This window comes from Nyctereutes procyonoides, unplaced genomic scaffold, assembly GCF_905146905.1.
Source record: "Nyctereutes procyonoides isolate TBG_1078 unplaced genomic scaffold, NYPRO_anot_genome, whole genome shotgun sequence".
Taxonomy (NCBI): Eukaryota; Metazoa; Chordata; class Mammalia; order Carnivora; family Canidae; genus Nyctereutes; species Nyctereutes procyonoides.
The window spans coordinates 14609320-14633047 of NW_026575037.1; the positions used below are offsets into that span (position 1 = coordinate 14609320).

The 23728-nt window shown below is 38.5% G+C and overlaps 1 protein-coding gene across 2 annotated transcripts in view; it reads right to left on the bottom strand.

Moving 5' to 3' along the window:
• Positions 1 to 23728, bottom strand: part of CENPF (centromere protein F) — a 62129-nt gene that overhangs the window by 33096 nt on the left and 5305 nt on the right. The window contains exons 4-10 of one of the 2 annotated variants that reach the window (XM_055319363.1): positions 18417 to 18538; positions 17951 to 18045; positions 15582 to 15873; positions 14231 to 14433; positions 5129 to 5254; positions 3816 to 3944; positions 237 to 359 (exon numbers count right to left, since the gene is read on the bottom strand). In XM_055319363.1, coding sequence (XP_055175338.1) covers positions 237 to 359; positions 3816 to 3944; positions 5129 to 5254; positions 14231 to 14433; positions 15582 to 15873; positions 17951 to 18045; positions 18417 to 18538 — 1090 coding nt within the window. The remainder of the gene's footprint in view (positions 1 to 236; positions 360 to 3815; positions 3945 to 5128; positions 5255 to 14230; positions 14434 to 15581; positions 15874 to 17950; positions 18046 to 18416; positions 18539 to 23728) is intronic. The other variant, XM_055319365.1, reaches the window with a different exon arrangement.

The following is a 23728-nucleotide window of genomic DNA, read 5'->3' on the forward strand; positions in this document are numbered from 1 at the left end:
ATGTTTACCTATAACTGCTAGATGCATATTCATAATCATAAACAAATGGAAAGTGAAAAAAAGCATATATGTTCTATGTCATAGATTATATACAAATGCTTTGTAATTAACTGTGACAAATAAAAAGGAAAATTATGTAGAGTCACGATAAACTATGAAGAAATAGTGTTTGAGTGCTCCCTTCCACTTCATCCTACACAGAAGTTGAAAAATTCTCATCTCTGTTCCTCACTTACTTCATTGCTTTTCCTCAGCTCGCTTTCCTTGACCTGACTGGCCTGTAATGCCTGTTCAGCTCTGCAGAACTTTTGCTTAAACTCTTCCAATGTTTTTTCTAGCTGGTACTTTCCTGATGTGACCTGCAAAGAGAAAACCAGGCAAAGTTTCATATTTATGTTACTTTTTAAATAGATTATTTATTCTTAAATAAAACAGTCATAGAATATAAGAACTGATGCCATCTATTTTGGGTGAGACGATATACCTTACAGCGAAATACAGCATTATAGGTTTAACTAAGATACCATCAGAACAGTTTGGGTGACAGCAGATAGGAGATGAAAAAGGGCTGGGTTTGCAGAAGAAGCCACAGAGAAAAAAACAAATTTCACAAAAAATTAAACCATGAAACAGTAATGAACCAAAACAAAAAGTTAAGTTAAGAAACAGAGAGAATATATTTGCTAAACGACAGATTAAAAATTATATACCCATGATATGACAAACAAAGCACATCTATGGCTCAATTTAGAAAAAGGTAAACAGGGACGCCTGGGTGGCTCAGCAGTTGGGCATCTGCCTTCAGCCCAGGGCGTGATTCTGGAGTCTGGGGAATTGAGTCCCACATTGAGCTCCCTGCCTGGAGCCTGCTTCTCCCTCTGCCTAATGTCTCTGCCTCTCGCTCTCGCTCTCCCTCTGTCTCTCTCACAAATAAATAAATAAAATCTTTAAAAAAAAAAAAAAGAAAGAAAGAAAGAAAGAAAGAAAGAGAAAAAGGTAAACGGATTTTTTAAGAAAAAAAATATAAACAATTTTATGCAAAAAAATACAAACTGCAAATCAACTTCTGAAAGAAACATCCTCAGTGGAAATCAAGGAAGAAATGAAATGAAACAAGAATAAGATGTTTTGCTCCTCAGCTGGCAAAATTTATAAAACAAAAACTATCTCCTTTTAACAAGGATGGGCGAAAACAGGAAACAGGAAAACACCTGGTCTTACACTGACCAGGTGAGGAGATACATTACAATTTTTTGGAGACCAATTTGTCAGAATCAATCACAAGGGAGAATGCACATGCCCTTGAGACTGCCCATTGCACATGTGGAAACCTGTCCTGCAAAAACACCAACACAGATACACGCATGATGTTGCCACCGGGGCTACAATGAACAAGAAAATGTTGAGAACCTAAACCTCTACCCATAGAATAATTAAGTAAACTACAAAACATCCAATAAAAGCTAGGCTCAGAAAACAAAACCAAAACAGGCCTTGTTTTAAAAGGCCTTGGAGGAAACCCATTAAACAGTAACAATTTATCCTGGGAAGGGAGGTTTTTTTGTATAACTAACCTTGGAGAGCCAGATAGAGAGGACTCCTAGCACATAACAGATGTCAGGGAGTCACTTCTCCCGTTTCGGCTGTATCCCCATCTCTGGTTCCTCTAAGAGAGGTCAACATGTCCCACTTGGTTATATCCTGAATTTGAGAATTAACCTCTATTTTCCATTAAAGGAGACTCTACCTAAGAGGTAGAGCCTTAATTTTAGAAAATAAAGAAGCAAGCACTAAGAAAATGGATGGCAGGCACTCTGACAACAGATGAGTACCTGATATATTCAGAGTAAACTCTAGAATGTGTCACCCTGTCAAGCCACAGGGGTCAAGTCAAGAAAAGAATGAACAACTACAATCCACCTGCCATTTTCGAGCTGTGGTATTCAGTGCTTGAGTGTTGCAGGTAGAGTTGGGAACTAAACAGACAAAAGCCCCTCCTCATAGAAAGACTTAAGTGATTGAAAGATGCTCAGTGGTTGAGCATCTGTCTTTGGCTCAGGTCATGATCCTAGGATCCAGGATTGAGACCCACATCAGTCTCCCTGCAAGGAGCCTGCTTCTCCCTCTGCCTGTGTCTCTGCCTCTCTTTCTCTCTGTGTCTTTCATGAATAAATAAATAAAATCTTAAAAAATAAATAAATAAAAAATAAACTTAAGTCTCTTTTTCTTGATCTAATAACTTTGAATATGTATCTGACTCCCTATTAGGTAAAATGTATAAACGTGCATTTCTAGCCATATTTTTCTCTCCTCTCTATTCTTCAAGTTGTGTGTTCCTTTACCCAGGGCCTGAGTTTATGGTTCTGCAGGCAACTCCAAGGGGCACCATTCATTCATAGTCCTCATAGGTTTGTATGGTTATCAGTGTCTTGAGGTGGGGGCGGGGCACCTTTTTGTAATTCACACAAATATACCAATTGGCTTAGAATAGACAAGATTGGTAAATTCTGTGCATTATATCCCATAATATATACATTATATTCTGTAACTATGATTAAGTGTTTTGTTCATACCTCTACTCTAAAACCTAAAAACCAGGGATGCCTGGGTGGCTCAGTGGCTCAGCATCTGCCTTTGGCTCAGGGCATGATCCTGGGGTCCTGGGATCGAGTTCCATATCGAGTTCCCCACAGGGAACCTGCTTCTCCTTCTGCCTATGTTTTTGTCTCTCTCTCTGTGTCTCTCATGAGTGAATAAATAAGATCTTAAAAATAAGTAAATAAATAAATATTATTTTTTATTATCAGGTTTTATTTAACCTGGAAACCAGCAAAACATAACTTATATTTACTTACTTTTTAAAAAGTCAAACAAATCAGGCTTATTCTTAGCAGGGAAGTCGGAAGCATGTGGGAGGGTTTCTGGGGTAGGTGACAAGATTCTATGCCCTGACACAGATAATGGTCCTAAGAGAGCATTCCTAATAATAATTTATTGAATTGTAAATCTGTTCTATATAGATTTTGTCTATTAACTCGAAAAGGTTTAAATGTAGTTATAATATCCATGCATATGCAAATATAGGCACATACAGACACACAAATATAGACACGTGTGTGTAAATAAAGGTAGAGTCAGAAGAATACTAATGGAAGACTCTGAGCTGTGAGAGAAAAAGCAGAGTTGAAGATGACACAGTGATTTGGCCTCAGTGATGTCAAGACTGGAACTGCTATTTACTGGGATAAGGAAGATTATGGGAGGAGCACATCTGAAACAAATAGCTGAAGTTCAGCTATTATCGCTATTATCATGCTAAGTGTGAGGTGCCTGTTGGACAGGCAAGTGGAAATATCAGGTGCACGCCCACCAGCCTGGAATTCAGAACATGCATCCTGGCTAAAGATTATATAGGGTTGTCATCATATAGATGAGAGGCAAGCCCACAAGACTGGATGAGATCATTTTTGGAGTGTTAAATAAGTAAACTGACTATAGGTTTCAGCACTTTGGCTATTTGCGGGAGGCATAAATTACTCGGGATGGCTCCCACCTGCTGACGCGGCGGCGAACCACCGGACTATCACACCCTTCCACCCACCTTCAGATCTGAGATCCTTACTCACTCCTCTCTTTCTGTAAATCAGCAAACCCAGACTCAGAAAGATCCCATTTGCTCTCTCCCTTGATAAATAAGGAAAGGGAGGTTAGAGCAGCTCCTTAGAAGCATCACAAGGCCAGCTGCGGTTAGAGAAAATGCATGAATTAGGAAAAGGGGGACTAAATGAGGAGAGAGAACTAAGCCAGCTCCCTACTTTATCCAGGTCAGCCTGCAGGATATTGTGAGTGTTCTTGGCTTGCTGTAACTCCTGCGTGAGTCTGCCTTTCATCTGTGTGCTCTCCTGGTCCAGGGCTTGGAAGGCACGCTGTTGACGAGAGAGCTCCTGAAACAGCAAAGGCACAGGCGTCAGTGGGGCCGGGGACGGTTAACGAGGAGACTCCAGGGTAAGCGGCAACCCTCCTGCGGGCGGGCCATGCCATGCTCAAAGAGCAGGAGGCGCTAGGGAGCCAGGCTGACTACTCACTTAATGATCAACATAAACCATCCTTAGCTCTAGTCCTGGGGATCAAACGCAGGCCTTTGAGGGGAAGGGGAAGGAGTCTGCCCGTTGACCTCATGGAAACCAGACAGCTTCCATCCCATCCCCAATCTTAAAATGTTCATGTCCCTTTCGACAAGTCCAGGGGCAAAAGGGAGGAGAGCTGAGCTGCCAGGGTCACAACTTGGCTAGGAAATCAAAGATTCTCAAAAATGGGGTTTAAGATATCAAACATCCTTGGGAAGCTGGGTGGCTCTGTGGTTGAGCGTCTGCCTTTGGCTCAGGTCATGATCCCAGGATCCTGGGATTGAGTATCCCATTGGGTTCCCTGCATGGAGCCTACTTCTCCCTCTGCCTATGTCTCTGCTTCAGTGTGTCTCTCATGAATAAATAAAATCTTAAAAAAAAAAAAAGAAAAAAAGACCTCAAACATCCTAACACCACTTACAATTTTGAATGACAGCAGGATATGCCACCATTCAACTTTTGATAACCATACCAGGATACCAGATTTCCATTTCCAGGCACCCTTACTGAAAGACCAGAGAGTCTCCCTGCACACGACACACTCTGCCAGGCTAACTCACTGGCACCAGCAGCAATGCTTCTGGAAGGGCATCTTCAGCCCTAATTCACCTGCCAGTGTTGCCCCATTGCAACAATTACCTTTCTAATATATCTGCCAACCAGAGGCTTTCAAAATAGGGAGAGAACAGGATACAACTTCCTTCACAACTGAGAGTTGTTTCAAAGAAGAGATATGATTCTTTCCAACTCGGTATCAGACCTCAAAGATATCAGAGGACACAGATAAAAAAGAACATTCTGGCTATCAGTCGCTTCTCCAATCGAAAACTGAAAGATGGAAGTGTGGTGGAAAACACGGGAAACCTCTTCCTCACAAAGTAGTTCCCCTATCAAAGGACACCCCAAGAGATAACATGCGGCAGCTCTTCTCAAATGACAAAACCATGAAATGCCCGACAAGAGCCTTCAGGGCAAACTCCTCATGAATCTATTTACCTTACCTCTTGAAATTCCTTTTCTTTCTCCTTGATTTTCTGTTCCAGAGAACATTTGGCACTTTCTGCATTTTGTCGCTGACAACTCAAATCTTCAGACAATCTTTTCAGTTTTTGTTCCAACGCAGTACACTAAATAAATAAAAAGGGTCAATACAAAATTATCCGAGATGAGAAGCAAATTATTTTGAATTTTAGAAAAATTAGTCCTGAGACTTTCAAGTTCATCTTTATATTTTGATATTTTTGTTTCATTAAAAGTTGGATTTTAGGGGCACCTGGGTAGCTCAGTGGTTGAGCATCTGTCTTTGGCTCAGGTCATGATCCTGGGATCCAGGATCGAGTCCCACATCAGTCTCCCTGCAAGGAGCCTGCTTCTCCCTCTTCCTGTGTCTCTGCCTCTCATGAATAAATAAATAAAATCTTAAAAAAAAATAAAGTTGGATTTTAAATGATCAGTGGGGGCACCTCGCTGGCTTAGCCAGTAGAGTGTGTGACTGTTGGGGTTGTGAGTTCAAATCCCAGTTTGGGCGTAGAGATTATTTACATAAAACTTCAAAAAAAAAATAAACTAATAAGTAAATAGAATAAAACGATCAAGAAATACTAAAACCACTATAATTATTTTAGCATACGTAAAGCTTGTATTTGGGAAATATTAGAAGAGATGTAAACTATTAAGACCATTTAGATGAATACTTCATAATTTGCACTAGGAAAAAAGAAATCAGCATTTCTGATAAAGATTCATCTAATATTTTGTTGCATGGAAATGACAGGTTCAAATGCAGTGATGCTGACCTGTGTAATTTAGAAGCTGTGAAATAATCAGTGGGTACCCATTACCCTCATATGATAGTTTGTTTCAAGCATAATCTATTTTGTGGTAAATTTTAAATATTAAAATGTCTCTTTCCACAATGTTCCCACTGCACCATTTTAAATTTCTGAAAGCCAACAGGCACATGAAATGCTGCTCCATATCACTTGTCATCAGGAAAATACAAATCAAAATCACAATAAGATATCATTTTACACTGATGAGAATGGCTAAAATTAATAAGACAGGAAACAACAAATGTTGGTGAGGATGTCGAGAGAGGGGAAACTTCTTGCACTGTTGATGGGAATGCAAGCTGGTGCAGCTGCTCTCGAAAACAGTGTGGAGTTTCCTCAAGAAGTTAAAAATAGAGCTACCCTACAATCCTGCAACTGCACTACTGGGTATTTATCCCAGATACAGATGTAGTGAAACAACAGGACAACTGCACCCCAATGTTCATAGCAGCAATGTCCACAACAGCCAAACTGTGGAAGGAGCCATGATGTCCTTCGACAGATGAATGGATAAAGAGGATGTGATCTATATATACAATGGAGTATTACTCAGCCATCAGAAAGGACAAATACCTACCATTTACATCGACATGGATGGGACTGGAGGGTATTATGCTAAGTGAAATAAGTCAATTGGAAAAAGACAATTATATGGTCTCACTCACGTGGAACATAAGAAATAGGAAAAGGACCATAAGGCAAGGAAGGGAAACTGAGTGGGGAAAAATCAGAGAGGAAGACAAACCATAAGAAACTCTTAATCTTAAAAAACAGAGGGTTGCTGGAGGGAAGGGGGGCAGGGGGATGGGGTAACTGGGTGATGGGAATTAAGGAAGGCATGGATGTCATGAGCATGGAGTGTTATACTATATGCTGGCAAATTGAATTTAAATAAAAATAAATAGGGATGCCTGGGTGGCTCAGCGGTTGAGCATCTGCCTTAGGCGCAGGGAATGATCCTGACATCCAGGGATCAAGTACTGCATGGGTTCCATATGTGAGGAGCCTGCTTCTCCCTCTGCCTGGTCTCTGCCTCTCTCTGTATCGCTCATGAATAAGTAAAAATAAAATATTTTTTTAAATTTAAAAAATAAAAAATAAATAAATAAACAAATAAATAAATAAATAAATAAATTTAACCAGAAAAAAAAAATTTCTGAAGGTTCACAGCACCCCAGAGATTATCATAACTGGTTTTTAACCAAGCTGCCCTAAGCAACAGAAAGAACATTCTTTTGCCTTTGTACCTCGCCAATACCTTAAAATAAGTTTTAAAATATGAAATAATCATAACTTAGGATGCCATTATAAAATTAAATTGAAGCAAAATTGTCTTTAATCATCAAGGGCTAAAAAAAAAAAAAAATGAAGTGCTGAAACCCATTCCTCTGAATCTTCCCTATGTAGGATATGAATTTTCAAATCCTTAAAATGCCCTACAAAACAACTCTCAAGTTTCCATTCTTCCAGGGAAGAATAAGAACACTTTATATCCATGGGGGAGTATCCCTGATCTAAAAGAAATATGCCCCAATTTGGCAAATCTTTCTTCTAAAGTATTTCTGAGACTCACTATAGTCTCATTTTGAACTATTAGAAAGAAATACTAGAAATTTAATAGAAAAATTGGAGGAAAATAAAATACTACGTCATACTTTGCCAGAAGACCAGTCAGAGACCAATGATTAACTAACCAAAGACAAGAAAAACAAAGCTGGTCATTAATGACTAAATGATTTTCCAACTATCAGAACTTTATATATACCAAATTCAAAAAGAAAAATAATTGAGCCAGTGGTCAAATTAATCCATGGCCTTGGATATTAAGATACCTTTTCATTATCTTTACTCTTCTTAAATTTTTAAATCCCCAAGAAAAAGCATTACAGAAATTGTTTATAATAATAATCAATATGAATCTAACAAATATTTATCGAGAGCCTGCTATGTGTCAAGCACTGTGCCAGGCACCTGGGATGCAGCAGTAAACAACTCAGATAAAAAAAATCACCGCCCAAATGATGGTCCAAATTTCAGTGGTTGACAATTCTCAAGAAAAAAAAAAACCCATGCCATACAGAGACGAATGAACCCTTGGTGCCCTCTGCTGGTCCTCCTTCAAACTGCAACATATTCCACTAACAGCTCTCAGAATCCACAATTCTTTGTTAGTACAAAATAGGTTTAAAAAGAGCTTTTAGAAAACATCTACCTTTTATTTAAATTTTTTACAATGACATTCTGATACTGATGATGCATAATCCACGTAAGAATAGATGACCAGTAGGTGTCATGAATGTTCCATAATATTCTAAAAATAGTGTCTAGAGCTGAAATCCTTGAAAATATGTAGTATATGACTCTGGGCACTCACTTAGCACTGTGGGCCTGAGTTTTCATCTGTGAAACGTGGGTGAACTCTAGGTGTGCTGCCAGACTCAATGCTTCTACATGAGTTCAAATTTTGTATCCCACACAGTTTGTAAATACTTAGAAAAGAAGTATATTAGAAACAGCGTATGTTCACAAAAGAATATGGTAGGGCACCTGGGTGGCTCAGTGGCTGAGTGTCTGCCTTTGGCTCAGGTCATGATCCCAGGGTCCTAGGATCAAGTCCCACATTCGGTTCCCTGCAGGGAGCCTGCTTCTCCCTCTGCCTATGTCTCTGCCTCTCTGTGTCTCTCATGAATAAATAAATAAAATCTCGGGGGGGGGGGGGGAGAAACATGGTATTGATTTTGATTGAATTAGTTCCATTTTACTTAATGGGTAATTCTAATGGAAGGTCAGGGAACAGCATAAACAAGGCATAATTTGATTTCAGCAACACATTTGACCTATTATCCTAAGAGGCAAGAGGGAGAAAGACAGACTGAATTTTCAGTTAGGTAGATTTGTAGCTCTCTGGAAAAAAAGGAATCCAGAAAGCATTGAACAAATGAGTCTTAAGAACCTGGGGCGGGGGATGGTTTCTAATAGAAACCCAGAGCTATCTTCTCAGCACTGTTCTAGTCAAAAGTTTTCGTTCATGATATGGTAAGAAGAGACCTTATCAAATATGATAGATAAAACAAAGATTCAGTGATCCTTTCACACCAAAACCAGTAAGATAAAGTATAATAGGATAAGTTAATTCTTATATATAAGAAGGCTTGAGTTGGCAGAAATGCAACTGAAAATAAACTTGAATAACAAGGAACTCAACACAATAATAACTGATATATTATTATAAATTCACCATGTACCAGGCACTATGCTAAAGCCTTTACAAAAGTTATCTTTATCTTTACAACAAACTTATAACAAAGATACTATTAACACCGTTTTATTGATTAGGCAGTGGAGGCTCAGAATTCAAAAACAAAACAATTGAGATGTGTCAGAACCAGGGCTCAAATCCAAGTCTTTCTAACGTAGAAAAACAACCTACAAACTCAGACTGCACAAAGTGAATAAATATATATGTCAAGGTAGGTCATGGTCCCATTGACTCTCCACTGCACCCTCATACACTGAATCAGTATTTATCAACAGATCTCTACGCAAAGCATTGCGCTAGGAGAATGTCTGAAAAATAAACCTAGACTAACACTTCCAGGAAGATAGAATAAACATACATTTCCCTATTCCTGCCATCGAGAACAATTCAAAACCTGCACAAATGTTAAGAAAGCTCTGAAAGGAGAAGACTGAGTGACTAGGGACTTTGGGACTCAAGGTAAATACATGATAGTGCTGAAAGAAGAGAAGAGTCAGCCTAGAATCCCTGTATCCTGAGGAACTACCTGCCAGGATAAAGTATCAAGAGAAAGGAAAACTAAGGGAGTATGTGGCCAGTAGATCAACCCCCCCCCCCAAAAAAAAAAAGGCTAAAAGAAGTTCTCTAAACAAAAAGGAAATGATGAAATAAGGAACCTTGGAAGAGATTGGGAAAGAAGAAAACAAAGTAAGCAACGATATTGGTATAAATGATAGAAAAGTGGAGAAGAGAAAGAAAGTCTAAGTTATGTTTGACAGTTAAAGCAAAAATTCTAACACTGTCTGATGTAGTTCTAAATGTAGGTAGGGAAAACACTTAAGAAAATGGGATTATAAATAGGGGAAAGTAAAAGGATGAAAAGAATAGTAAGTTTTCTGTAATCCATTAGAGCTGCTTACATGACAACCAGAAGACAGATAAATGGTATGTATATATAATGTATTATCTAAAGCACTCACTATAAAAGCTCTACAAGGAAATACATCCAGAAACACTAGATAAATTAAAATGAAATTCTACAAAAGGTTTGAGTAACCCACAGGAAACAACAAAATGAAAAACAAAAAGAAATAGAAAACAATAAATAAGATAGCAGTTTTAAGCCATGACCTATCAGTGATTACATTAAATGTAAATGGCCTAAATATGCTAATTAAAAGACAGATGGTGGAAGAGTAGATTAAAAAAACAAATCTAACTATATACTGTCTATGCAAAACTCACTTCAAATATAATAATAAAAGGATAGGCTGAAAGCCAAAAGACAGAAAGAAATACATCATGCAAACATTAAAGGAAACGTGGAGTGGCTATGTTAATATCAGAATGAGTAGACTTCAGAATGAAGAAAATTTCCAGAGACAATGAAGGCTATAATACAATGAGAAAGGTCAATCAGCCAATAAGACATAGCAATCCTAAATGCATATGCTACAGAGCTATAAAATATGTGAAGTGAGAGCAGCCCGGGTAGCTCAGCGGTTTAGTGCCGACTTCAGCCCTGGTCCTGGAGACCCAGGATTGAGTCCCACATCTGGCTCCCTGCATGGAGCCTGCTTCTCCCTCTTCCTGTGTCTCTGCCTCTCTCTCTCTCTCTCTGTGTCGTCTGTGTGTGTGTGTGTCTCATGAATAAATAAATAAAATCTTAAAAAAAAAATATGTGAAGCAAAAACTGCAGATAGGAGAAATAGATAAATCAACAATTACGGAAGACTCTCACCATCCTTCTTTCAAAAACTGATAGACAGGAAACCAGTAAATATATAGGAGAATTCAACAACACCAACAACCAATCGATAATTTGGGGCTAAGGATAATTTTAGAACACTCCATTCAACAAGAGAATACCTTTTTTCCCCAAGTGCCCATGAAATATACCAAGATAGACCATTGTCAGGCCATAAAACAAGCCTCAACAAACTTAGAATTGAAATCATTAAGTGTGTTCTCTGAACACAATGGAAATCAATAATAGAAAGAAGAAAACCTCCAAACACGTGGAAATGTAACAAGGTATTTCTTTTTTTTTTTTTTTTAATTTATTTATTTATGATATTCACAGAGAGAGAGAGAGGCAGAGACACAGGCAGAGGGAGAAGCAGGCTCCATGCACCGAGAGCCCGATATGGGATTCGATCCCGGATCTCCAGGATCGCGCCCTGAGCCAAAGGCAGGCGCCAAACCACTGCGCCACCCAGGGATCCCTAACAAGGTATTTCTATGTAATCCATGAGGCAAAGAGGAAGTCTCAAGAAAAATGTTTTAAAAATACATTGAATGGAATAAAAAATACAATATATCAAAATTTGTAGGACACAGTTAAAGCAGTACTGAGGGAAATTTATACCTTGAAATGCCTACACTGGAAAAGAAAAGTTTCAAATCAATTATTTAAGCTCCCCATCTCAATAACCTAGAAAAAAAGAGCAGAATAAGCCCAAAGCAAGCAGAGGAAAATAAGAGTAAAAACAGATAAAGTTGGAAAAAGAAAATAATAGAGAATAAGCGAACAAAAGAGCTGATTCTTTGGAAATAACAAATTGACAAATTTTATTGTTATTCCTGACAAAAATTGACATATCTCTAGCAAGACTGACAAAGAGAAAACAAGACAGAAATATCAAAAACAGAGATTATTATCTAATATCAAAAGAATAAGAATTACTACAAATAACTACATTTTTAAGTTTAAAAATTTGGATAAAACGGACCATTTCCTCTAAAAACACAAGGTATCCCAACTCATTTCAGTATGAAATACTTTTTTTTTTTAAGATTTTATTTATTTATTTATGAGAGACACAGAATGAGAGAGAGAGGCAGAGACACAGGCAGAGGGAGAAGCAAGCTCCGTGCAAGGAGCCTGACATTGGACTTGATCCCGGGTCTCCAGGATCAGGCCCTGGGCTGAAGGTGGTGCTACACTGCTGAGCTACCATGGGTGCCCATGAAATAATTTTAATAGCCCTATATCTATTTTAAAAGTTAAATTTGCAATTTTTTTAAAGATCTATTCATTTTAGAGAGAGAGAAAGAAAGAGCACAAGCGGGAGGGGCAGAGGGAGAGGGAGAAAATCTCAAGCAGACTCCACATTGAGTACAAAGCCCATCGTGGAGCTTGATCTCATAACCCATAAAATCATGACCTGAGCTGAAACCAAGAGTCAGACACTCAACTGACTGTGCCACCCAGGTACCCCTTAAATTGGTTATTTTAAAACTCCCAAAAAAGAAATCTCCAGGCCCAGACGGTTTCATGGAGAATTCTATCAAACATAAAGAAGAAACGACACCAATTCTACACAATGTCTTCCAAAAACAGAATAGGAGAACACTTCCCAATTCATTTTATGAAACTAGTATGACTTCTGATACAAATACCAAAGACAAAACAAAAATAGAAAACAGCTGACTAATATCCCTCATAAATATAGACACAAAAATCCTCAACAAATGGTTAGCAAATAAAATCCAGAAATATATAAAAAGAATTACATACCATGGCTATATTGGGCTTATTCTAAGGACATAAGGCTTGTTCAAATATTTGAAAAGCCATCAACGTTAACACACCATATTAAAAGCTATTATTTCGTACAACTACATGTGAATCTACAATTACCTTAAAATAATTTTTAAAGAAAGAAAAGAGATAAGAGTGAACGAACAAACCTGCCTTCAGGAGGCAAACAGAAGATAGAGGTCTACCTACTACAGTGGTTCTTATCTACTGCCTTGGAAATATCTAGAGTTGATTAAAGTAAATTCCTTAAGCCCACATCAGACATAGGTCCAACAGGATTAGTTTTGCCAGGTTCTCAGTGATTCTGACAATTAGCCAAATGTGGGAACCCACAGGGCCAGGACACAAGGGATGACAATAAAAAGATCATTAAGAGAGATGCCAGGAGAAAAGATCTCACTGCATAAGAGATGAAGGAAGGAGCTCACAGGTTGAGGAAAATATCAAGAGTATTCCAAGAAGAGAGTATGCCACGCAGAAAGGCAAATGTGAGCAAAACACTGGACCCAGATCGGGGCACCTGCGTGACTCAGTTGGTTGAGCATCCAACTTCTGATTTTGGCTCATTTCAGGGTCATGAGATCGAGCCCCACATCAGGCTCCTCATTCAGCAGGGAGTCTGAGTGAGATTCTCTCTCACCCTCTGCCCCCCACTGCATGTACACATGCTGCCTCTAAAATAAATAACTAAAAAAGAATTAGAAGAAGAAAGAAACACTGGACCCAGATGAAGACTGGGTTCAGGAAACACCAAATAATCAGTTGGTCCTAGAAGATAGGTCCACCCTTCTCTACACTTGTTACCATACACCATATTATCTACACAACTATATATTTATGCTACATCCACCATTACGATGAAGCTCTCCAACAGCAATAGTTTTTGTCTATTTTCTCACTGCTTCACCCCAGGTCTAGAACAGTGCCTGACAAACAGTAGACAGTCAACAAATATTTGTCAAATGAGTCTGAATAAATGAATAGAAAAAAAGTAATAAAACATTAGAGGTAGGTTGGGGGCCAAGCAACAACAAAACACCCTCAAACACGCTAAGAAGCTTGGCCTTAATTGGAGCATTAAGCTTAAATTTTGGGAGTACACACATTGGATCCAAAAGTCGATTAATTAAATTTTATCTTAAGTCCTAAACCGCTTTGAAAGTTCCATCACTTAGTCACCTCTTGCATATGTCAAGTGCAATATATACATAATATTAATCTTCCCCACCCTCTTCGATGGACAAGAGATCAGTGACTTGCCCAAGTCACTTTGCTGGGAAAACATGCAATCTGGATTTGACCCCACATCTACCCAATTCTAAAAGAACTTACTAGTTCAATTGTACCAATACTGCCTAGTGTGTATTAATGAGGTTCATTACTAACATTTATTTCATAACTTTAAGTGTTAAAATTTTGTATGAAAAGAATTTCCAAAGAACTCGATGACAAAATGTAGGTTTTCAACAATGCACGAAATGTCCAGTACCTTGGATGATGCCTGGTCATACTGTGCTGTTGTTCTCATGAGTTCATCCCTACTTTTATTCAAAATTTTCTCTTTTTCAGTTAATTCCGCTTTGGCTTTCTCCAGGTGGAGTTGGAGTTCGTGACATTTATTCACTTGGCCTTTCATTTCTTTTTCTTGTCCTTGCAGATGTAGTTCCAAATCACTTATCTTGTTCCTTAGCTCTTAAATCACAAACAAAACCCACACTTTAGTTAATATCTATTTTTCACAAAAAATTTACAACTAAAGGCAGAATGTATCATTTATGTTATTACCCTGCTCTGAAGTCTTTGGTGGGACAGATATAAGTCAATTGGCACTAAACATGGAAACTACTTTAATTGGATTTAATTTCAATGGTTAGTCTCTATCACTTGTATTCAAATACCCCACAGGAAGCAGAAGAAACAAATGTTCTAATGCTTTCAGAGAAAGTTGGGAAAGAAAATGGTTTTCTAAAATCATGAAGAGTATTTTATTGTGGCTGCAAAAAGCGCATGCCATATGATACCCTACGTTAAAATTACCACTTGGTTTGATACACTGGCAAACTAATATTTGTTCTGTGCCCGTATCAATACAAATGAGCTCAAAGCAGTACAAAATTCACCCTCCCATATCCTCTGGTAGCTTTACCTCCAGGAAAGATCAAGACAGTGTGAACCTCCTATACTGCCAAAATTAACAATAATTTTTAAATTTTTTTTCCTACATACACACAACAGTGGTTCCAATGGCATTGGCAGTGTGACAGTTCTCACCAGTGAACATTGATGGTGATTTTCAATATATCATACCACTGGAAATTATCATAGTCTGCAGAGTAGATTCCAAAACACCACCTGGTCCCCTTGGCTGTCAGCTGCAGTGTGGTACCCCGGCCAAGGTTACAGGTTTGTTCCCATATGGACAACCTGGCAGTGCAGAGCAAAGATGCTCTGCTCTGTAGGCACATGCCACACCCCTGGCCAAAGATGTACAGACCACAGGTTTATTCCATGGGCCACAATATTAGCCAGGGGAGAAGTATAAGGAGTGACAACTATAACTGACCTGTACTCCCTACTTCTAGAAAGAGAAAGCCACTCATCCTACTTTTGAAGGCTTCAGGGCACCAGCTTTTTAGTACAAAAAAAAAAAAAAAGTACATCCCAAAACCGTGGTATTTTCTCTCCCCAAACACTATTTCCTATCACCAGATTGAGATGTTGACCTCTGATGTGTCTAACAAAATACACGAGCATCTCATAGGGCTAAAAACATCTAGGATTATCTCTGAAATTACTTCAGGAAAAATTTAATTTCAATTCAATTTAGCTCAAAAAGTTACCTTGATTCTGGGCTTTTAATTGTTCCAAAAGATGAGAATTGCTCGAATTATCACAGAAACTGCCATTAGCATCTCTTTTCCCTCTTTGCAAAGTTGATCTACTTGGAGTCGCCTCTTGTTCCCCAGATAAATGAGCTGCAGACAAATCTCTTCTCATGGGAGTTTTTAGTGCACTCGATGAAAGCCGACTTGGGGTCTTTTCTTGTTGCCATGAGAACACAGATGAAGAGGCCTGATGCCGTGCAATGTCCCGGTGATTCATTGTGCTTTGGGGAATAGCCTGACTCACTTTCTGTAAAGATAGAAACTCTTTAGAACCCGTTACACATCTCAATATTCAAGGCTATTTATTTTCAGACAGAACATAAAGACATAATGCCAAGAACTTAACACTTCTGCTGTGTGCCAAGAATGAATGTTCAAGTTAAGGGAACCATTAGGTCCCAATATCCAGGGTGAGAACATTCTATTGGTTAGACTTTAGCATTGAAGGGTTAAGCCAATACCATCTGAGTACCATCTATTAACATGGGTTCAGTTTTTATATTTATTCTGCAGCCCTCATATAATCCATTAAATATAAGAGTATTCACCACCATTTTGAATTCTGAAATTTGGTTTTCCTTTGCCTGTCCTTGGTGGCCTCCCCTCTTAACTTTGCACATAGAGAATCAAAACTAAATATTAACCTAAAGAACTCTTTCAAGAATCTCACTTGCCACCATATCACTCCCAAAAGATGTCATATAAGGTGTTTTATGTTATATAATACACATTTGTGGATTTGCTACTGCGTTGAATTCTTTTTTTTTTTTTTAATTCAAGTATAGTTAACATACAGTATCATATTAGTTTTAGGTGTACAATGATTCAACAATTCTATATATTTCTCAGGGCTCATCAAATAAATCCCCTTTATCTCTTTCTTTTGTTCTTCTCTTCTCTTTTTTTTTTAAGATTTTATTTATTTATTTGAGAGAGATTATGAGCGGGAGGATGGGGGGTGGGGGCAGAGGGAGAGGGAGAAGCAGACCTCTTGCTGAGCAGGGAGCCTGACACAGGACTCGATCCCAGGACCTCAGGATCAAGACCTCAGCCGAAGAAAGGCACTTAACTGAGCCACCCACGCTTCTCTTTTGTTCTTCTCTCTACCTCCATTCTGGCAAATATCAAGACATGGCTATAGATACTGCATTGAATTTTTTATAGCAAAAGCTATTCTTGCCAAAGGTTTCATGTTCATAGAAATTCAAACTCCTCCAGAAAAAAAAAAACAAAACTCTAGGAATCAATGTCAAGAGCACCAATGGTGGGATGCCTGGGTGGCTCAGCGGTTGAGCATCTGCCTTCAGCTCAGGGTGTGATCCTCGAGTCCCAGGATCGGAGTCCCACATCAGGCTCCCTGTGAGGCTTGCTTCTCCCTCTGCCTATGTGCCCCTCTCCCTCTCTCTCATGAATAAGTAAATTTAAAAAAATTTAAAATAAAAAATATAAGCATTTCATATAAATAATGACCCTCAAACCCCATGTCCCTGGCGGCAATCAGCACATCCCATAAGGATTAAATGGGAAGTGATCGATGGCCTCTAGGTGATAAAGCCAGCCAGTGAGTGTCTGCAATGGCCCTGGTCCTACCCTTTCCTTACCATTAGATCTCAATGGGTAAATAATTATATGGCTACAGCTTCTGTAGAATTTGATGAACACCTAGTATCTATAGGGAGAAATTGCTCTCCCCACACTATTTTTTTTACTCCAACTTGTTTTTTTTTTTTTTTAAAGATTTTATTTATTTATTCATGATAGTCACAGGGAGAGAGAGAGAGAGGGAGAGGCAGAGACACACAGTGGGAGAAGCAGGCTCCATGCAGGGAGCCCGACGTGGGATTCGATCCCGGGTCTCCAGGATCGGGCCCTGGGCCAAAGGCAGGCGCTAAACCGCTGTGCCACCCAGGGATCCCCCCAACTTGTTTTTAAAACCAAAAAAGTGGGATCCCTGGGTGGCTCAGCAGTTGAGTGCCTGCCTTCGGCCCAGGGCCTGATTCTGGAGTCCCAGGATCGATTCCCACATCAGGCTCCCTGCATGGAGCCTGCTTCTCACTCTGCCTGTGTCTCTGCCCCTCTCTCTCTCTGTGTCTCTCATGAATAAATAAATAAAATATTTAAAAATAATTAATTAATTGATTGACTGATTAAAATAAAACCAAAAAAGTAATTATAACTAACGTAATCGGCCAGGAACTTTCTATTCTCAATGTAAGAAAAATGTGTCAAGCTCTCCATGAACCAGATTTCTTCTCCAACCTTGTACTCCTAATATCAAGGGACTTCAACTGCATGCTCTATCATTAGGCCCACAATTAACTTACTGTAGTAGCCTGCAAAGCTTTAACCTCTGCCTCTAATCTTTTTCGTTCTTCAACTTCTTTATTATATTTTTCTTTTAAATCTTCATACTTGGAACCTAAACAAAGATAATGATATACAGTTTTACTTTGGTCACTGATCTCATAAAGGAGTTCACAGATCAACAATCATTACAATAGTCTAGGAACAAATATCGTGGTACCCTACCTAAACAGATGCTGGGTTTGGATATTCCAAACCAGGATTATTTTTAAAATACACTACAGGATAAAATGAAAAGTTTAAAGGCTTAATTAACCTGGTAGCTTAACAGATACACAAATGGATATGGAGCCCATTTAATGACCAAATTAAAAGGGTTCCTTTTTTAATGCCCAAGTTAAAAGTTAAATTCAAAGATGAATTAATTGATTTCTGTGGCCACATTAAAATCCCAGTAAAAGAGCTATGAAGGAAAAAAATCCTTACCACTATAATATTGACTTGGTGTTAGTGGAGTTGCAAAAATTTTTTGTGGTGTCGTGCATGAATGCAGAGAGACATCTGCAGCCTGTGCGGTTTGTTGGCTTCTTTCAAGTTCAGATTTACACCTGTTAGAAAAAGGACCCAAGAGGACACCAAATCAGAGCAAACGCTACAGAATGCCAGCACCACATGTTCCCTAAGGGTAATAAACTGACAAAAACCCCACCCTCTAAGAATTCTTATCATTTCATCCATCCAACAGATTTTAATAAGAATTAACTTATGTGACAGACCTAAACTCAGTCCCCCCCCCCCCTTCAAAGGAACTCAGTCTGGTTAGAGAAACAGAAATATAAACCAATAATTACAATGTTATAAAGGTTACAGTGAAGATCTGAAATGACCACACTGTAGTAGAGTTGAGAGGCTGGGGATTTATTCTGAGCAAATTGTATACTCTAAGCCAAAGGGAATATTTAAAGAGAATATTTAAAGACAGGAATATTTAAAACAAACAAATAAACAAAACCCCCAGAACTTCAGAAACATAGAAACTGGGCAGCCCGGTTGGCTCAGCGGTTTAGTGCTGCCTTCAGCCCAGGGCCTGATCCTAGAGACCCGGGATCGAGTCCCACGTCGGGCTCCCTGCATGGAGCCTGCTTCTCCCTCTGCCTGTGTCTCTCCCTTTCTCTCTCTCAGATAAATAAACAAAATCTTTAAAAAAAAAAAAAAAAAAGGAAAGAAAGAAACCTAGAAACTGGTATCCCTGAAGCATGGGCTCAAATCACAAAACTGAGTATCACTTGTGATATTAAATAATTACAAAAACATAGACCTGTCACGCATTTTGACATTTTAAAAACACAGACACAAACATCAAGTTAACATAGTGCATGTAGAGAAGACAGGGCTGGCAACAGTCCCAATGGGATGGGAAAAGTAAGCTATATACTGTATATATGTACAGAATATACATATATGTATATATGTACAGAATATTCCCATACATATATACAGAAAAGCTTTCAGACTCAAACTACCTAAGTTAAGAGGACTCAATTCTCACAAGTCTACAATGTCTCTCTGATTTTAGCTCAACACAAGAAATGAACATCTACAGAACAGCTAATAATGGGCAGCAGTCTCTTTCTCATGGACATGTTGCTCAAAATGAGTAAAGACGACGCCTGGGTAGCTCAGTTGGTTAAGCCTCTGCCTTCGGCTCAGGTCATGATCTCAGAGTCCTGGGATCAGGTCCCACACTGGTGAGGGGGGAAGGGGTTCCCTACTCAGCAGGGAGCCTGCTCCTTCCCTCTCCCTCTGCAGCCCCCCAGCTTATACTCTCTTCCTCTCTCACTCACTCTCTCATCAATAAAATCTTTAATTTAAAAACAAAACAAGGGCAGCCCCGGTGGCTCAGCGGTTTAGTGCCACCTTCAGCCCAGGGCATGATCCTGGAGTCCCGGGATCGAGTCCCACATCAGGCTCCCTGCTTGGAGCCTGCTTCTCCCTCTGCCTGTGTCTCTGCCTCTCTCTCTCTCTCTCTCTCTGTGTGTGTGTGTCTCTCATGAATAAATAAATAAAATCTTTAAAAAAACAAATAGTGAAGAAAGTGTCCCAGTGTCCTAGTTCCACTCAGATCCAAATTCAATCTGGGAAGGAAAAAAAAAGCAATGTTTGGGCTGAAAAGAACTGCTCTGCAAATCAAAACATCACATTCAAGTTTATGGTAGGTAACAGTACTGTCCAATAGAAAGGTTCTACTAATATGTAAAGAGTAACAAGAAGCAACTGAATTTAATCTTAGTATTTTTTAACTCGATATTTTCAAAATACTATCATTTCAACTTACAGTCAATACTAAAATTATTGAAATAGTTATTTTTTGTATAGAACCTTCAGAATTTGGTATGCATTGCATACTTACAGCACATTTCAATTTGTAATAGCCACATTTCAAGCAATTAATAGGCATATGTAGCCAGTAGCTACCATGATGAATAGGTCAGGTCTAGTCTAGCAAAGGTGTAGTAAGTTTGGTGACTCTAGAGATGAATTTTAAAGAACCTTATAAAATCAGTGTTTCTTTTGCCTCTCAAATCCACATGTCATCCCCCTCTGCCTATTCTTTCATTACAAAAAAGTTTATTCGTTTTAAACTATACCCTATTTTTTCTATAAATCTTTACTTCTCCTATTTCCTATGAAGAAAAACACAAAGTGCCACCAAAAAAAACCACTAATTTAAGCTGTTCTCTACTAGGTTTAACTCTGAGATTGTCAATACTCAACCGTTTTTGACCAAGATTTCAAATAGTTCAACCTAATTTGTTGGAGACCTTCCAGAAACCTAATCAGAGCCCACTGATGGAGAAGATAAGTTTCTGCCCTGTACTTTAAGGTTACTGGTGTGAATTTGAATATACTCAAGTTTCTGTAGTTTATAGTTTTTATATTCTAGAAAACTGTACTCTTAATAGTTTTTACAGTCTGAGGTTTATACCATTTATAAATATCTATATCTACATCATAGGTAATAAGAAGACTTTTAAACTAAGTGTACTATCCTAATCCCAACTATAACAACCGATAATAATGATGCTAACACTTTCCAAGTTGCTAGGTATCACACACAACTCAGCACTTTATATCTGCAAGTGTTGCTACCAAATGTCACTTTGCAATAAAATACAGATATGTATACAAAAGTATGTTTGCCTAAAATGTTAAAAATACAAACATTTGTTTAAATTATTAAAACCAGTATCTCTGGGGTGCCTACATGGCTCAGCCGGTTAAGTAACTGAGTCTTGGTTTCCGCTCAGGTCATGATCCCAGGGTCACAGGACCCATGCCTGCACGGGGCTCCATACTCAGGAGGGAGTCGGCTTGGGATTATTTCTTCCTCCCTCCCCTTTTGCCCTTCCCTCAACTTGTGCCCTCTCTCTCTCTCTCTGTTTCAAATAAATAAATAACATCTTTAAAAATAAAAACAAAACCAGTTTAACCATATAACCAGCAGCCAAAATGTGCTTTCAAAGAAAACTATTCTGGCATTCTGAAAGTAAGTTTCCACTTCCCTAGCTTCTGTTTTCCAAAACAACTGCCTATCTTTCATTTATTCATTTGACAAATATGTGAAGGCCTACAACTGGTAGTTGCAAGGGTATACCAATAAGACAGACAAGGTCCCTGTTCTCATGGAGTCTGGTATGGCATAAAATAAAGACAACAAAAAAAACTCGATGAGATAGAAGTTATTTTTCATTCTAACATGCAACTTATAGATAGCCACTTTCCCCCATAGATAGGAAACAAAATTAGGAAAAGATTTCTGTGTATCTAAATTATCTTCACAGGAAGATAAGAGTACTTTTAAAATGTCTTAACTTTGAAAAATATGTTTGATAGGTAGAATTAAGATTATTGGAGCTAGGGACGCCTGGGTGGCTCAGAGGTTGAGCATCTGCCTTTGGCTCAGGGTGTGATCCTGGGGTTCCAGGATAGAATTCCACACCCGGCTCCCTGAAGGGAGCCTGCTTCTCCCTCTGCCTGTGTCTCTGCCTCTCTTTCTCTGTCTCTCATGAATAAATAAAATCTTAAAAAAAAAAAAAAAAAAAAAGATTACTAGAGTTAAGAAAAAAAAATTTCTTGGTTTCAAGATACTTATTAATTACAATGGGAAAAATAGTAACTTCACAATGGAGAAACCCAGACAACACCTTAACCAGGCCATCAAGGTAAAAGTCATATTAGGTCATGTACCCTCTGATAGGAGACACTGAGAAAGGCACAGCACTACTACTGTGTATTCTCACCCAAAATTTATAACCTCAATCTGTCTCAGTGGTTCTCAATCCATGAGGATTCTACACTCCCAAAAAACATTTGGCAATGCCTAGAGACATTTTTGATTATCAAAACTTGCAACTGGGGTAGGTGCTACTGGCATGTAGTGGGTAGAGGCCAGAAATGTTGGGTAAGTATCCTACAACGACAGGACGGCCTTCTACAACAAACAACCATCTAGTCCAAAATGTGAACTGTGCCACTTTGAAAAACCCTGATCTAATCATTAAAAAAAAAAAAAAAAAAACAGCAGACGAAATGAAATTGAGGACTATTCTACACAAGAGTGACAAGGACTCTTCAACAATTTCAAGGACACAAGAAACAAGAAACTGTCACAGCTTAGAAAGAGACTAAGAAAATAACCAAATGTACTGTGGAATCCTGGATCAGATCCTGGAATGGAGAAAGCACATGACCAGAAAAACTAGTGAAATTCTAATAAGGTCCATAGTTTAGTTCATAGTATTGAATCAGTGTTTATTTCTGGTTTGGTCATTGCACTTTCGTTATATAAAATGTTAACAACTCTCTCTGTTAATCTAAAGTTATTTCAAAAAAAATTTTTTTTTAATTTCTGGGTATAGATTAGTAGAATCCACATGGGCAATCTGCTATAGTCCACTTTGCTTTCCGCCTGTATTTACTCCTCATTATTTTGACCAAACTCCACTATTAGAACAAGAAAAGATACCATCTATAAGCTAGCAATTTTGCTCCCACTAGATTTATTTTGACTAATGTCTCAAGTTGTTTGGGGATTTTTTTTTAATGGAAAAGAAGTCATAAACACCGTTTTTTATTGCTTAAACTGGCAAATTGGTTATGTAATGCTGAAGATGTGGATCTCAGTAGGAACCTCTTCTTAAATATGCTTCCTTCCTTCTCCAGCGTAGACTCCACAGCACACAGTTTTAACCACTCTTTCCCCAGCATCCTCAATTATTCCACCGTCTTCCATCCCATTACCCTGGCCAAAAACAACCCTAGTCAATCCTCCCATTCACATGCTCACCATTTATATTCCAGATGCTAAAAGGAAAAAATGGGAGGGGAAAAAAAAAAAAAAAGCATACAACTCTGTAGATGGGTCCCAGTATAAATTCCTGGTCTCCAACCTCAACTGGGCCCTCAGTGCTCCTAGGTGCTTTTGAAATTCCCTAGTTCTCTTCCAGTGGAAGGAAACCTAAGCCATCAGTATTAGCCATGCTCAGCTCCCCTCCATCTTCTAGTAACCACTGTTGAGAGATTTGGTATTATTTACCATTACATCATCCAGTAACAAATACAACATCTGCCCCACGAAGCAGCTTAATGAATACATCTTGAATGAATAAATGAGTAAGCCATTTAATGAATTGATGAAGTACTGAGCCATGCAATGATAAGACTGAAGCACAGAATTAATTTTCCTCAAGTCACTGTCTATTTCACTGGGAAAATGACTGCAACGTTTAATTACATCA